The following is a 16004-nucleotide window of genomic DNA, read 5'->3' on the forward strand; positions in this document are numbered from 1 at the left end:
GAAATTACTAATTTGGAAGATGCACAGAGTGTGTAAACATGTACTATCTCCCATCATGGGGGATCAATGTACGTGTTTTGTGTAAAGTGGCTGAGATGAAGGGGTTGCAGCCCCAAAGCATGTATATTGATCCCCCATAATGGGAGATAGCACATGTTGACACACTGTGTGCATCTTCCAAATTTGCATTTTCCAGGGTTGACACCCCATGTGATGAAGGCAATATCAGCCCAGTTTGTACATACTCATGTCTGATATTGTCTTCACTTTTCAAAGTTGAACTTTGTAAGTTCCTGTGTTCTGTATTTTATGCTTTGATACATGCATGTTTACACAAAAACACCAAGTAAACAAAAATGAGCTGAAAGTCTGTTTTTGATACACACAATTTCTTGTTTTGTTGTAAAAACCATTTCTAAACGCACATGTAAATGTGCTTGGATAAAAAAGTTTAATTATCAACAATGTGTGGCTTCCTTTTTCATTGCGCCAAACATGTATTTGGAGTAAAATTTTAGTTTGCAGTGAGAATGGGTGTTATTTACTAAAGGCCACTCCACTTTGCACTCCAAGTGCAGTTTCAGGTGTACTTTTGCAGTGCACTTGTAGTGCATAGTGGATGTGCCTTTAGTAAAAAACACCCACAGTGAGGTGTAAATTTGGATAATCATGCCATTTTCCTGCCATGGTGCTGAAAATGAGCACGATTGTGGTCAGTAATGCACTACATACATTAGTTACCAAAAACAAGGTGTGTGTGTAGCAGACCCACAATATAATAAGCTTATCTGAAGAAGAGACTGTCCCCTCATCTCGCTCAGAACTTGGGTTTGCACTGTTGTTGAAAAAGGCACAACTTGAAAAAAACATAAATATACCTAGGAGACACCTAAAACCAAGCCAAGCAGTAAATGAAGGAGTTTCAAAGAAAAATGTATTTTGATAATGCCTCTCAGACATTGTCTGGCATATCAATGGGCCCCCTACACACAAAGTAGTCCATGTATTGTGATCTAACCTCAGGGGCGCTTTGGGGGGGCAAGCCAGGATGAGCAGGTTCAAGGACCATGAGGTTATCTTCATTTTCCAGCAAGTCTGCTTCTTGTTGGCCAACTGAGACCGCATAGTTTGCAGAAATTTTTTAAAGAAAATTGTGCAGAACACAGCACGCCAGCACTATGTGATTCAGTTTGTATTCCGCCATGTGAATAGGCGTAAGAAAAAGGCGGAACTGGCTGGCCAGTATACCAAAAGTGTTCTCCACCACTCTTCGGGCTCTGGACAGGCGGAAATTAAAAATCCTCTGGTCTGGGGTGAGGGTCCTCATCGGGAAAGGCCGCATCAGATGGTTCGCCAGGGCAAACGCCTCATCTGCGACAAAGACGAACGGGAGTCCTTCCTGATTCTCCTCTGGGGGTGGCAAGCCCAGACTGCCACTCTGGAGACGCCAGTAGAACTCCGTCCATGCGAAGACTCCACCATGCGACATCCGTCCATTTTGCCCCACGTCCACATACAAAAACTCATATGTCGCAGACACCACCACCAACATCACAATACTATTAAACCCCTTGTAGTTAAAATAGTACGACCCCGAGTTGGGTGGTGGGACGATGCGGACGTGCTTCCCATCTATTGCTCCTCCACAATTGGGAAAGTCCCAACAACTGGCAAAGTGGGAGGCCACAGTCTGCCATTCCTGTGGCGTTGAAGGACACTGTGGAGTGAAACAAGAACCAAAATTAGTAATTTGACAAATCAACATTGCAAGCAGATTAGACACCAACATTTTTGGTCAAAATTAGTATAACATTTTGGGAACTGAGTATTTAAAGCCTAAAGTATAAGGTCCCCTTATGAAAGTCATCACCACCCCCATCCCTCCCCCACCCCCCATCCCCCCATCTGATGGGCCCTTGATAAAAAATGAGGGGGGGGATGTTTTGGACAGGTAACCCTCTCCACTTGATTGAGAGCTGAATGCCTAAATAATGTGTGATACTTTGGGAAGCCCCTCCTTAGTTACACTATTGGCAGCCCATCGGACAGGTAAGAAGTGTCATAATACCAAAAAGAAAACAAAATGGAAGCACATTTTGACATTCTGCTATTACATATCAAGATAATTAATAGGTGAAAAAACTAAATAAAAATAGCATTTGAAAGTATTGAGGCAGGCCCTTGCACTACATGCTTAGGTGAATTCATCCATAAATGTGATCATCAAAAAGGTAGGTATAGTAGTGTGTATTGGGTTTGGTAAAGTCATCAGAGAGAGGATTGCTATCAGCTGAGCTAGCAGTTGGGGGGGGGGGGGGGGTTCCTAATGAGTTTGGCACAACCCTAAAAATATAAAAATGTGACTCTGCATGAATTGAAGCACACACATCACATTTGTAGACATTATAGGGGGTGTTTAGGGGAAAACAATACTATGGAGCTGACAAAAGACATTGGTAAGTGACTAGACTATAGTTTTATGGGCCAAGAAGAGCATGGTGAGGAAGTTAGTGAGGCAAATATGCCTGAGGACAAAGGGACAGAGTATATGAATTAGAGCATATTGCAATGATGGTAATTAGGGAATGAGGAAAGAAATGCAAGACATTAGCAATCATGAAATACATAGAATGTGATGTTAAAGGATCAAACTTACCTTCATATAGTCCTCCTGCAGGACCTGAATGATGGCAGAACAGGTCTCTGGAATAATGATCCCCAGAGCCTGGGGGGAGATGCCTGTAGAGAACTTGAGACCCCGATAAACAGCAATGCCTAAAAGAACGACCTGAATAGCAGAAGCAAGCAGACAATAAGAAATGCCTTTCAAAGCGTACTATACCAAGATATAGTCCACAATGGGAAACAAATACTTACTGACTGCACGCACTGATTATCAGATACGCACACACAAGCACAAACCGAAGAGCAGTAGCGATCTGAATCACTAATCTAAAAAAAATCTAAAAAGCGCGAATCGTCTCTCACCAAACTTCTACTAACACGAGATCAGCAGAAGGAGCCCAAAGGGTGCCGGACGTGGTGCTGAACTTCCCTTTTCTAGGCCCGCCGTACACGGCTTACGTCACCGCGTTCTTGGCAACCGCAAATTCAGACAACTTGGTCCGACCGTGTGTATGCAACATCACTTCCGGACCGGGTCTGGAATGAATCCGTCGGAATAACTCAGACGGATTTGGTCATCGGAATCTCCGATCGTGTGTACAAGGGCTAAGAGGTTCATACCAGGTCATATTCACATGTTCAGTTACTTGCACTGCTTGCATTTAAAAAATAAATTTATTAATGTAATTTAACGTATTAATGACTACACAGTTCTATTTATTTGTGTCTTTTATATCTGCCCGGAGTTCAGCGTCTGACCCTTTAATTTCTTTTTTTGTTTTTATGGAATCATTATTTGATCTTAAGGATAAGTATGTTTTAATACACTTTATTTTATTAATTTAATAAAATGATGATGCTTCGATGAATACTTACTTTTGAGTCTACCATCTGGTCTACAGGGTCACCCATAATGTCCCACAAAATTGTCCACATTTTATACATTTGGCGAAAGAGGAGTCCCTGAAGGCTGCCTGAATGTCGGTATGCCCATATTGCTGCGTTGTACTTTCTTCTATTATCTTCCAACGCAGCCGAGATCTGGAAGCGCTGAACCGAATTTCTGGTGCTTTCTGTGTCACTGACCTGAAACGAGTACCCAGAGGAGCAGTTCTGACCTACTCACTTACATAGTTAATTAGGTTGAAAAAAGACACATGTCCATCAAACGGGACCGCTTACACACCTCTGCAGCTTTGACCTACAATAAGGAAGAATAAAAGTCTCAGGTTAGCCGGGGAAATTTTAACTGGGGAAAATATCTTCTGATCCATTCCACGGGAACCATTAGTTTCAGAAAAACTGTATTATTTATCTATCTATATAATAATAAATTACAGAGCTCGCAACTGTGCAAACAACAAAACAAACTCATCAAAATAATGTGCAAATATATCTCAAAAATATTCTATTGAAAGTGCTATATATATATATATATATATATATATATATATATATATATATATATATAGATATAGATATATATATATATATATATATATATATATATATATATATATATATATATATATATATATAAAACACTTGCAACAGTGCAAAAATTGTATATTGCAAAGAAAAGTGCTCTTGTGCTCCAAACCTCTGAAAAGTGCAACATGCTCCAAACTTCCACTCTGTGGTGTGACACACTCCCCTTCTGTGTCCCCATTCACCAGATCTATTGGACCCCAAGCTTTTCAGTCTAGAGCCTCGTACACACGATCGTATTTTCCGCCGACAAAACCGCAGACTTTTGTCCGAAGGGCGTTGGCCAAGTACTTCTCTTGCATACAAACGGAAAGGAGTTTTTCGGCCAACAAACAAGCACGTAGTGATGTACTACGTGATTTTTCAGCTCTTTAGCGCCACCCTTTGGGCTCCTTCTGCTAATTTTGTGTTAGTAGAAGTGTGGTGAGTGTGGATTCGCGCTTTTCATTTTGCGCTTTTCAGTTTGTTTCTGAACGGCCGTTTGTCAACCAGCCATGTTGCAGAATCAGAGGAGATAAGGTGTTATTTATTATTGGCCTTGGAGTTATTTATTGCTTTGACCTAAGTCCAGTCCAAGAACAAGATGAGGAGGATTTCTTGGACCAAAAACTGGTTGCTTTATTAATCGTGACCAATTATGTCATATGCCTTTGCTGCAGGAGCTCCAGGAGAATAATCCGGATGATTTTTGGAATCTCCGAATGACGGACCCCTGGGTTCACCAACTCTTGGCATTGTTGACCCCAGGGGCGGCTGGTGCTAAAATTTTTTGGGGGGGGTGCAAACAAACTGAAAAAAATTGGAAAAACAAAAGTCATCAAATGCAGCCACTTTGCCATCAAACACAGCCACTGTGCCATCAACTGCAGCCACTGTGCCATCAACTGCAGCCACTGTGCCATCAAATGCTGTCACTGTGCCATAAAATGCTGCGACTGTGCCCATCAAACGCTGCCACTGTGCCAAATGCTGCCAGCGTGCCCATAAAATGCTGTCACTGTGCCAAATGCTGCCAGTGTGCCAAATTCTGCCAGTGTGACAGTGTGCCCAATGCTGCCAGTGTGCCCAATGCTACCAGTGTGCCAAATGCTGGAAGGAACAAAGCAAGGAAGGACACTGGGGTTTTGAAACAAAACCCCGGGACTTTTAAGGTGCTAAACTGTAAAGTTAATTAAGGTCACATAAGCAATATGCTCAAACTAAAAAAAAATGTTTTATTATTTACAAACAATAAAAACAATAATATTATCAACATAATGAATACAGTTCATAATTTCACTAGATTGGTAAACCATAAAATAACCGATCATTCCATAATATACCACTCTACATGTTTCGCTTGTTCAGCTTCTTCAGGAGTATTTACGGTATTTGAATGAACTAGAAAATACATAAAAAATTTATAATCAATAAATTTGATTACATTCATGTATACAAAGACATATGGACAGTGTGTCAAGTACATAAATTCAATTATTAACACATAGAAAAATGATTACATCAACCACAGACAATACTACATAGAGAAATCTTTTTTGATATATTCATTAACAATTACTGTATAAACCCCACAAAATATGGGTCAAGAGAAGACTACATATGTAGTGAATCTGCAAGGAATCTTACCAAAAATTGCCGCTGGCTAATGTTAACCAATGTTCTGAACCAGCAAAAATGGTGGTCAGCAGATGGAATCCCAGTAACGGAGTCCCCAGACTAAAGTGCACGCTCACAAAGGTGGACCATATGTCTTTGTATACATGAATGTAATCATATTTATTGATTATAAATTTTTTATGTATTTTCTAGTTCATTCATATACCGTAAATACTCCTGAAGAAGCTGAACAAGCGAAACATGTAGAGTGGTATATTATGGAATAATTGGTTGTTTTATGGTTTTACCATTCTAGTGAATTTATGAACTGTATTCATTATGTTGATAATATTATTGTTTGTAAATAATAAAATTTTTTTTTTTAGTGTGAGTATATTGCTTATGTGACCTTAATTAACTTTACAGTTTAGCACCGTAAAAGCCCCGGGGTTTTGTTTCAAAACCCCAGTGTCCTTCCTTGCTTTGTTTATAGTTTCTGGGATGTGGTGCTTTTTTTGTCAGAGCTCTTTTCTCATTGCCTGTTCAAATGCTGCCAGTGTGACAGTGTGCCCCGGCACTTACCCTGTCTTGTGGGGCAGTGGGTGATGGCGACGAGCGGGGTCCTTCATGCGTCTCCTGCACTTCTTCTCCCGTCCTCTCCTCCCGTCAGGCGTCCAATAGCGGCGCCTGTTGTTTCAGCCAATCAGGTGACAGGCAACCAGACCTGAGCAACCTGATTGGCTGAGAGGCAGGGTCAGTGTTAGGGAAGTGATGCATTTGGTTCCCTAACGCACCAATGAGTAATCAGCGAACGCACAGCAGTGCACCCGCTGTTTACCCTTTTGGAAGCCTAGGAAGCCTATTAGAGCCTATGGTTCTAATCAGGCGCTTCCAAAGAAACCCCGCCGCTGTAATTCATATGCCCGGTGCCCGACAAGGGGCCAGGCACATGAATAGAGGTAATGCATGAATCTATCTATCTGAGAGAGCGAGTGACAGGAGGGGGGGGGGCTATGCTCCTGCGCCCTTTATGGGTGCACCGCCACTGGTTGACCCCCTATATTAAGAAGCAGGACATATGCATGAAGCTTTTATTTTATTTTTTTGTTGAATAATAATTTGATTTGGTATATTTTCTATATTTTTGGATGCATAGAATGGACTTTTTGGTCAACTTCTATTGGCAGATAGCATGTCTAATTTTATTTGTTTTCTCTTTTTTAATGCACAATAAAAAAATTGCGGAGAATAATACTTGGCGATGTGTTTTACTTCAAATGACAGTTTGGGAGCAGGCAGTTGCATTTAAAAAAATACAATGTAAAATTGACAAGGGGCATCAACATCTTTGATCTTGAAAAATACGGGATAATGGTGTTGTGGTAACTTGCCCAAATAAAAAAAAAATAACAAGCATAATAATATTATTCTTGATATCACTGGAAAAAAAAGCCTTTGAAAATTCGTTTGGCAGAACTCCATCAGTATCACCAGCAAAGCAGCTTCATTATTATCCCATTAAAGAAGAAGAGAATTGTGCGCTGCATTTAGAGATTTAATAATTTGCCGCGTCACAAATGTTAATTCTCCATTAGGAACGCTAGTTTACAAGACCGACTGCTTCTGGCACCTCCTTGCTTCCGAGCATGCGTGTTTGTACGTTGGACTTTTGTCCGACGGATTTGTGTACACACGCTCGGAAAATCCGACAACACACATTTGTCCATGGAAAATTTTAAAGCCTGCCATCCAACATTTGTCCGCATCATAGACAGCGGTGACTGTCTTTTAGGAAATATCTCCTAAACCGTATAGGTTTAGGAGATATTACTTGGATCTACAGGTAAGCCATAATCTAGGCTTACCTGTAGGTCAAAGTGGTTTGTAAGGGTTTACAACCACTTTAAGCAGAACAGTAACATAGCTCCCAAATTTCCCTGATTTGGAGGGACTGTCCCTGATTTGGAGATGTCCCTCTTTCCTCCTCATTTGTCCCTCATTTTGGTCTGATCTCTATAGTTGTATATAAAATGCACATTTTATCTATCAAAAATATTTTCTGAGTGCTAAACCTTTCATCTGAATTCTAAATTGCTGCATTTGTAGATTCCAAAAGCCAATATAAAGTAATAGTAGTGGTAAAAAAAAAAGCACTTGTGGGTTTAACCAATCTTTATTTTTTTGTACAATTCTCCTTTAAGGGGGCGTGGCAAGGGGTGTGTCCTATGCCTGCATACTTTTGCTGATAGGTGTCCCTCATTCCCATCTCAGAAAGTTGGGAGGTATGGTAGTAACAGAGGGGAAATCTTCCAATGGAGACACTTGATCTGGTGACAACCAGGGATTTGGGGATTATCGGACAGGAAGGTAAGGGAAAACTCTCCAGTGGGACACGGATGGCAAAAAAAATAAAAAAAAACTTGACAGGGGTTATAACCCTCTGATACAAAATTAAAAGTTTTGCCTTTAGTTCTACTTTAACCACTTGACCTCCGGTAGATTCCCCCCCCCCCCCTTTATGACCAGGCCATTTTTGGCGATACAGCACTGTGTTACTTTAACTGACAATTTTACTTAAAGTGGGGTGCCCCTATAAAAAAAAAAATAAAAGTCAGCAGCTCCAAATACTGCAGCTGCTGACTTTTAATAATCAGACACTTACCTCTCCTGGGGTCCAGCAATGTGGGGGAACGAACCCCCCCCCTCATTCCCCGTTCCGCTCGTGGCGCCGTCATTCGTACTGTGGGCACCCGGCTGTGGCTTTGCAGCCGGGCACCCACTGCGCATGCGTGAGCGGTGCAGGGTGCCGCGATACGCCGCACAGTCATCTGGGACACGTGACAGGTCCCAGATGAATGTGCAGCGCGAGGGGAAGTGATGTCACCAGCCCGGGCAAGGAAGAAGGCAGACTACGAGGGACCCCCTAGCAACAGGTATTTAGAGGTGAGTAAAAAAAAATTTTCCAATTTTTTTTATTTTTTTAAAGATTTTAAAACACTTTTTTATTTTTTGGTGGCAACACCACTTTATACTGGTGAGTGCAAAATCTGGTGCAGCTCTGCATAGTTTCCAGGTATTTTTTTTTGTCAAAGCTTAATTGAACAAGCTGAAGTTAGAAGCTGATTGGCTGCCACGCACGACTGCACCAGATTTTGCACTCTCCAGTTTTAGTAAATCAACCTCAGAAAGTCTGCCAGAAGATCATTGTACCAGCCAAGCAAACGGCATTTCCATAACGATATGTTTCTCTCTTGTTAGGTCTTTTAAAATCGAAAAATATTAAATGTTTTCCACAACCAGCTGTGGCCGCCTCAACTGAAGCAGATTCGAAATATTGATTTCATAAATGTTGAATTTTGTTTTGTAGAAGCGTGCAAACAGCGCTCCCGCCAGCAGAGCTGGGCTCCGCCCTTATTCTGCATCAGCCAATAAAGTGCTCTACAAAGTAGCGGTGAAGACGGGAGAGAAGAAGCGATGCGGAACCAGCGCAAGGGTGAGCTGCAAAAACACATCAGTGGGGGGTTGATGTTGGGAAGACGCACAAACCCAGAGTGGCAGATATTAGACATGTGCAATTTGTTTTATTCCGAATTCGTTTTTTTAACGAATTTCAACAAATTAGTTTAATTCAGAAATATTCAAATTAACCAAAACCCGTTTAACAAATTTTTCTGAATATTCAGAAATTCGAATATTCAAAAAATAGGAATGCAAGAATTTGGAGATTTGAGAATTCTGAAATCCAGAAATTCGAAAATCGGAAAATAAGACGGAAAATCCATAAATTCAAAAGAAGGAAAATCCAAACATAAGAACGAGAATCAGAAAATTTGAAAACCCAAAAAATTTCAAATCAAATAATAACTTAACTATTACTAAACTGTTTTAGGTATTGGAATTTCCTTTAAAATGTGGCTGCTAGTGAACGTAACGGATAGGAATTTCTGAAATTTGAAAATTCTAAATTTCTGAAATTTGAAAATTCCTGAAATTTGAAAATTCCTGAAATTTGAAAATTCCTGAAATTTGAAAATTCCTGAAATTTGAAAATTCCTGAAATTTGAAAATTCCTGAAATTTGAAAATTCTAAATATCTGAAATTTGAAAATTCTAAATATCTGAAATTCAAAATTTCGACATTTCAGAAAGTCAAAAATTCTAAATTTTGGAAATACAGAAATTCGAAATTTTGGAAATTCTAAATTTCGGAAATTCGAAAATTCTAAATTTCGCAAATTCGAAAATTCAAAATTTCAGAAATACGAAAATTCTAAATTTCAGAAATACGAAAATGATAAAATTAGAAATTATGTAACTTTTAAAATTGGAAAATTCGGAAATTCAAAAATCGGAAAATAAGAATGAAAATCCGAAAATTCAAAAGAACGAGAAATCGAGAATCAAAAACCCGAAATTTTGAAAATCTGAAATAATAGCTAACTAATAATAATTTAACTATTACTAAAGTATTAAATTATAGGTATTGGAATATCTTTTAAAAATTGGCTGTGAACATAACGAATATGAATTCATCCAAAGTTCCGAATTATCCGAAATAACAAATGCCGTATCAAAACAAATGCAACGTACCAAATGACTTTTTATTACTATTATTTATTATTAATTAGTTCCGTTCCATTTGTTTAGATGCGGCATTTGTTATTTGGGATAATTCATAACTTCAGATAAATTCGTATTCGTTACGTTCACAAACCGCCGAATTTGAAAAGAAAATTCCAATATCTATATTTTAATAGTTTAGTAATAGTTAAGTTATTTTTTGTTAGTTATTATTTCGGGTTTTCGGATTTTCTTTTTTTGGATTTTTGCATTTTCGGATTTCCGAATTTTTGAATTTCCAGATTTTCAAATTTCCGGATTTTTGAAATTTAGAATTTCCAAATTTCAGAGTTTTTGATTTTTTTTCTTTTTATATTGTCTCCGTCCGGGAAGCCGACTGTGATTATATATGATGCTTGAACAAAGATGGGACACTGACACATTAGCATGCATGTACTACCATGCAAAAAAATGCATATTTTTATATTATTTTTAAGTTGTGTTTTATTATTTTATTTGCCCAGGTCTACATACAGATGAAAGGAAGCAAAGGGAAGGTGAACAAGACCCAGTTGTATAAAAAATCCACTTCAGACTCAGAATTTAAATTCAACAAAGGTTCAACTCACACCTTCAAAGTTTATGGGCCGGAGATTGGTGACATTAAAAGCATAACTCTGGAGGTAGGTGTTCTTACAGGAGGAAAACGTTCAACTGACCTGGGTCCAAGGCCCCGTTCGCATTTCCACGTTTTTGATCATGTGGCAAACCACAGACAAAATGCAGCTTTGCTGAACACTTTGGAAACGCACTGCAAACGCGCAACGGGCTTACATTGTCTTTGAATGTTAATGGCACCCCAAGCACGGGTACCGAACAGGCTGCAAACGCATCACAAAACCTAGTAAAAAAAAGCACCAAAAAAGTACAGGTGCTTCTTTGGGGGCGTAGGGCAACCCATTCAACTGAACACGTGAAAAAGGAACAAAAAAAATGAGCGTGAGTTCCCGCTACATGCACAAGTTTTCCTGAGAGAAGAAATTAATGTATGCATTAGACATGTGCACTGCCAAAAAATGTGATTGTTTTTGTTTATCGTTTCATTTGCTTATTTTTTTTTTTTTTTCTGTGGTCATTCATTATGATGGCAATTCGTAAATTGGAAAAAATTTGTAAATTCAAAAATCCGAAAACTCGAAAATCTGAAATAATAACTAACTAATAATAACTTAATGCTGCATCTAATCAAATGGAACAGAACAAATTAAATAATAATAAATAACAATAATAATAATAATAAAAAAATGTATTATTATTATTTATTATCAATTCGTTCCATTCCATTTGTTTAGATGCAGCATTCATTAATTTGGATAATTCGTAACTTTGGATAAATTTGTATTTTATACGTCACAATTTGAAAGGAAATTCCAATACCTATAATTTAATAGTTAGCAATAGTTAAGTTATTATTAGTTGGTTATTATTTCAGATTTTCAAATTTTCGGGTTTTGAAATTCTCTGATTTTCTTTCCCTATTTTCGGATTTTCATTCTTTTGAATTTATGGATTTTCATTCTTATTTTCGAATTTCAAATTTACGATATTTTTTAGAATTTTACGAATTCACAAATTTTTTCAAATTTACACTTTTTTTGTATTATGACATTTTTTGAATTTATGAATTTTCGAATATTCTAATTTATAAATATTTAGAAAAGTTTGTTAAACGTATTTTTGTTAATTCAGATATTTTTGAATTAACAAATTCAAGTTGAAAAAAATACAAGTCCATCTAACTCAACTAAGAGAAAAAAGAATAAATAGAAAATCTCCATCCTTTTCCCAGAGTTGATCCAAAGGAAGGCAAAAACACCCAATAAAGCGAGATCCAATTTTCTCTCTCCCTCTCTTTCTCTTCTTCTCTTCTTTCTTTTTACAATTAATCAGTGGCGACTGGTGGCATTTTTCTTTGGGGCGGGGGGGGGCGGCAAACAGGGGCAAACAATCACCCCTCCAGGACTGACAGACATCCACCCCCCCGGCCCACGGCACGGGATTGAAAGACATCCAGCCCAGCACTCCCTTCCCGGCCCACTGTGTGGAACTGACAGACATCACCCCCGCCAGCCTACCCGATCTAGGGCTGGGATATCCTCTCCTCTGGTGCGGGAAGCGGCTCTGGTGTCCACTCCTCCCGTGGCCTCTTCCATCTCCTAGCTCCTCCTCTAATGCTAGGCATGCAATAGAATTGCCTGAAGCTTTGGCCAATCGGGAAACAGGTCTCACCTGATTGGCGGGGAAGAACTTTAGTGTGAAAATAACAAAAATGAATTTGCTATTGTCACACAATTGGGTGTCCCCCGAGCCCACCCTGTCTTGAAGCCTATTAGAGCCTCTGGCTCTAATCGGTGCTTCAAAAGACACACCCCCGCTCCATCCGCGCAATTGTAATTCATTCAAGATAGGGGGCGGCAGGGATGGGTAGTCCAATGGCTTCTGATGACCTACAGGCTTAGACACTATACTTGATATCGTTTTTTTCGTAACCATTGTTTAAGGCTTTGGTTCACACCTATGCAAATTGGTTGCGGGTTTACCCGCATCCAATTGCCATAGCAGGAGAATGTGACCGGCTCCCTATGGAGCAGGTCCACATATCCCTGAGGCGGCTGCAGAGCACTGGGTGCTCCATTTTAGGGCAGAATTCAGGCAAAGATTCCTAATTCGTCCCTGAAATGGAGAACGGGGACGTACACCATTCCCGTGCGATCCTCAGCCGGTCCAGTGTGAACCAAGCATTAAGCTATTTTTCTATTCTACATTGCAACACGTTAGCTGTACATATCGTCTGTTTTGGCCTATTGGGTTCTAGGGTTGGCTTTTTGGTCTGAGCTTGTGACACACTACCCTTTTATGTGGCTTCTACTGTACCGTACATAAACTCGGAAGTGTAGCAAGATGGAGCCGCTCCTGATGACGTTGATGTGATGAAATGTGTAGGGCGCAGCTTCCAGCATCATTGCATCATTTCCAGTCCGAGGCCGTGGAAGGCAGTTGTGGTCCCAGACTACCTGATTTTAACACAATGTAAGTGTCGGGTCACCCGAGAGCAGGTGACAGATGCACTCCGTAGGAATCTGAAGTGCACCACTAAGATAGTGGACCTTAGGACTGACTGCTGCGGATAGTACCCAGGGAGGTTCAGGAAGCAGGTCTACTGGATCACTAACACAGATCCCAGTGGGAGCTAGAGCATAGAGTCCCCAGGGTGCGGAGTCTGAGACCCAGCAGGTGTTCACCAGAGCCTCTAGTGGTGAGGATGGACTGGAGTCTGGCTCCAGGTCACGGCCCCCAGGGTCTCACAGCTCATGCTCACGGTAGACTACAGGAGAACGAAGCAGTAGGCTGGAACAACAAGGACAGTAAGGCCGCGTACACACGCGGGGACTGTTCGCTCAACTTTGTCCGCTGAACAGTGTTTCAGCGGACAGTCCGCTCGTGTGTGGGCTTCAGCAGACAGTTTCAGCGGACAGTCTGACGAACAAAGTTTTTGGGAAATTCCGTAAAACTGTCCGCTGAAACTTTGTTTGAGCGGACAGTCCGCCCGTGTGTAGGCTTGTTCGTCAAACTAAGTTCCGCGCATACTCAGAAAGGATTTACACGGCGAAGGTTGCATTGCAGTGTATAGGACGTCGTTTTCTAGTCCCGTCGTACGTGCCGTTCACGTCATCGCGCACGGTTTCAGCGGACTGTTCGTTCGTCGTGTGTGGCCAAGTCCGTCCATGCTAATTTTGAGCGGACTGTCCGCTCAAACTGTTTGACGAACAAAGTTGAGCGAACAGTCCCCGCGTGTGTACGCGGCCTAAAGGAATAAAGCAGAGGTCAGGGCAACTAGCAGACAGGAACAACAGAGTACACGCCAAAGGTTCAGGGTCAAAGGCAGACAGGGGTAGTTGAGGACACGCCAAAAAAAAGGGTCATAAGCAGACAGGAATAGTCGAGAACACACCAAGGTCAGTAACGGAGACAAACGAAGAGCACACGGCAAGCAGGAAACAGGAAGCCAAACACGCAATGAGTACACAATGGTTGATAAGCACCACTGACTAGTAGTGCACAGGTTAATATAGGGTTCCCTGATAGGGCCTGGGGTGGAGCCAGGCTTAAAGGAGAGGTTATAAAAAAACAGGTTTCAGTGGCTGGCCTCTTAGTCTGAACACATGAGGAAAGGTAATCAGACAGAGAAGGATTAGTGCATAACCATGACAGTACCCCCCCCCCCCCCCCTTAGGAGGCCTCCCCCTCCCCCGCCTGGGCCAAAGCATAAAGGGAAACTCCAGATGAAACCTTCTCAACAGACGAAGTGCAAAGATCTCAGATGCAGTGATCCAAGACCTCTCCTCAGGACCAAACCCTTTCCAGTCTACGAGGAACTGAAGAATGCCTCTACGGCGGGGGGAATACAGAACTTGACTAACCTCGTACTTTTGATTATCCTCAGAGTCTGGAACCGAGGTAGGGAGAGGACGAGAGGTCTTATTGAAGACTAAAGGCTTTTTAGGAATGGGTAAGGGCATGAGAAGACCATCAGGAGTCTGAGCAGGGTCCCCCAGACAGTGGATTTATGAATTCAAAAGATATTATCTTATGGATTCAATTACTGTTTTATAGCACTCGTCACTTTGTTGACACGGCACCAGCCACTTTATTGTATGTTTTGCGCAGAGATGTATCTCTGGTTGATTGCACAGCCTGTGTTGTTTATTTACTGAGCTGGCAGGGACTCCTGCTTTCTGAGTCACTACAAGGTACCTGTTACCCTACTAGGGTTGGGCTTGGCTCCACTATTGAGTCCCTAGACAAGGTTTATCCCACATAATATTAAAAAGCTTCTCCTAAATGTTTGGCCAGTTTTGTTCGATATTTGAAAGGGTTCAGGCCTGAGAGATACAGAGAGTTAACTTCAGGCCTGAGAGATACTAGGACCATTCACGACAATTACAAATAAAACCGTCTAATTGACTCATCTACCCTTGATATTTTGCTTATAGTGATCTACTCTATTTCACTTTTATTGGTCTAATTGGTCACTCCAGAGGTTGGATTCCTCTTTCCTTTCCCCTGTTCAGGGTGTATCATAGAAGAATTCTATGCCTTTAATACTCTGATTTGTGCATGGACTAAATTGGCTCCCAGTCTGTTGTGTCACCCCATATCTGGTTCTCAAGGTCAAGCAGCACCTACCCAGTATATCCCGAGGAAGCAATCTATAATGCGAAACACGTTGACAAGCTAGCATGGAGGAGATCATGGACCCAATTTGTTGATACAGGCACATAATTTTCATGTGAATTACGGATCTTTATAACCTTGCAAGGATCCATGCCTCCGTGTTTATGCGCTATTGAGTTTCGGTTGACCTTGTCAAGTAAAGGGTGTTGTTTGTTTGGTATTGTATGTGTTTTTAAACTATTGTAATAGAGATATATATTTTTATAATTTACTGCCTCATGTTATGCCCACAAACTCTCTCAAACTTTTTGAGAAAGTTTTTACTCTTTTCAATCTTTCATATATATATTGAATGTTGGCGTGGCGGGGGGTCCTCCCTTTCTATGTTGTGACATGGGAATTTATAGATAGGCAACTCCAATCCTCATATTGATTAGTGGTTCCAAATTGATAACTACTGCAGTAGGGAACAGACATAAAAGATACACTCAGTATCTTTC

General features: G+C 40.7%; 1 protein-coding gene across 2 annotated transcripts in view; it reads left to right on the forward strand.

The window, feature by feature from the left end:
* LOXHD1 (lipoxygenase homology PLAT domains 1) overlaps nucleotides 1-16004 on the forward strand; it is a 425609-nt gene that overhangs the window by 33269 nt on the left and 376336 nt on the right. For both annotated transcript variants that reach the window (XM_077463060.1, XM_077463059.1), the window contains exons 5-6: nucleotides 9077-9202; nucleotides 10794-10952. In XM_077463060.1, the coding sequence (XP_077319186.1) occupies nucleotides 9077-9202; nucleotides 10794-10952 (285 nt within the window). The remainder of the gene's footprint in view (nucleotides 1-9076; nucleotides 9203-10793; nucleotides 10953-16004) is intronic.

Source organism: Lithobates pipiens, unplaced genomic scaffold, assembly GCF_037356315.1.
Source record: "Lithobates pipiens isolate NorthernLeopardFrog02 unplaced genomic scaffold, aLitPip1_a1.2 Scaffold_3, whole genome shotgun sequence".
Lineage (NCBI taxonomy): Eukaryota > Metazoa > Chordata > Amphibia > Anura > Ranidae > Lithobates > Lithobates pipiens.